Source organism: Lipotes vexillifer, unplaced genomic scaffold, assembly GCF_000442215.2.
Source record: "Lipotes vexillifer unplaced genomic scaffold, Lipotes_vexillifer_v1.1 scaffold158, whole genome shotgun sequence".
NCBI classification, from domain to species: domain Eukaryota; kingdom Metazoa; phylum Chordata; class Mammalia; order Artiodactyla; family Lipotidae; genus Lipotes; species Lipotes vexillifer.
In genome coordinates, this window is record NW_006788189.1 from 1,614,133 (window position 1) to 1,615,141 (window position 1,009).

At 58.4% G+C, this 1,009-nt stretch overlaps 1 protein-coding gene across 1 annotated transcript in view; it reads right to left on the minus strand.

Annotated features, from left to right (window-relative positions):
* The window catches only part of PROC (protein C, inactivator of coagulation factors Va and VIIIa), a 10,207-nt gene that overhangs the window by 2,999 nt on the left and 6,199 nt on the right, over nucleotides 1-1,009 (minus strand). Inside the window, exon 7 of the mRNA XM_007461302.1 lies at nucleotides 110-258. Coding sequence (XP_007461364.1) covers nucleotides 110-258 — 149 coding nt within the window. The remainder of the gene's footprint in view (nucleotides 1-109; nucleotides 259-1,009) is intronic.

Sequence of the window (1,009 nt, forward strand, 5' to 3'; positions counted from 1 at the left end):
GCCCCCAAGCAAAGGCTGCACTTCCCTTCCCACTGGTGCCTCCCGAGCAGGAACTGGGCTCAGTGACTCCTGATCCAGCTGGTGAGCCGCTGCCTCTCTCTCCTCTCACCTGCCAGGGGCTCTCTCCCCATCCGGCCTCCTGCCCACTGATGAGTCGTGGATCTAATTGGCCTTCTTGGTCTACTTGGTCTGTGTCACGTTTCAAGTTCTTGCGTTTCTTCTCCATTCGCTTCCCTGGCCTCCCACAAGGGAACGTCACTGAAGGCAGGGGGAGGCTGCTGAGTGCCTGCTGGGCACTGCTCCCGAGGCTGCCCTCCCATCTCTGTCCCCCTCCTGCCAGCAGCCTCCTTTGCTGCCTTGTAGGATAAATGATGCTCAGACGCTCAGTTCTATCAACTTGCAAAGCCCCTCGGGATAGTCAGTCGGTTAACGAACAGCGCCACTTAATGGCAAGAGTCAGACCAAGCAGCATCTCTACCTAGCGGTGTGCCCTTGGGCAGGTCGTTAAAGTTCTCAGAGTTGGGACACCCCAGGGCTGTTGGGAGTAATCCCTGAGATGCACAAGTAAGGTCTCGCGCTGGGATACTGCCGAGCTCCTAACAGATGTAAGGACTTATGGGGAGGAGGAGGTGGGCATGCCCAGAGAGCCGCAGAGTGGCTCTGAGCACGGCTGTGAGCTCCAGCCCAGAGGAGAAAGCACTGAGCAGAAGTGAGGGCTGGGAGACGGGCCAGGGCCATTCAGGCTGCGATGGGAGATTTAGACTCGCGAGAAGCAGTGGGAAGCCATCAGCAGGGGGATTGCCTAGTGGCAGAAAATGGAGATGAAACAACAGCGACAAGATTCCAGAAGCTGCACAGCAGAGGGACATGGCAACTGACTTGGCCGACTGAGAAAGCCGAAACCTCAGCCAGTGGTAGGAGGCGCTGGGAGCAGGCTGCCTGGCAACACAAACGCCCAGGAAGCCTCCACGCGTCTCTGAAGAAGCTGTGCAGGTGGGGCTACAGCAGG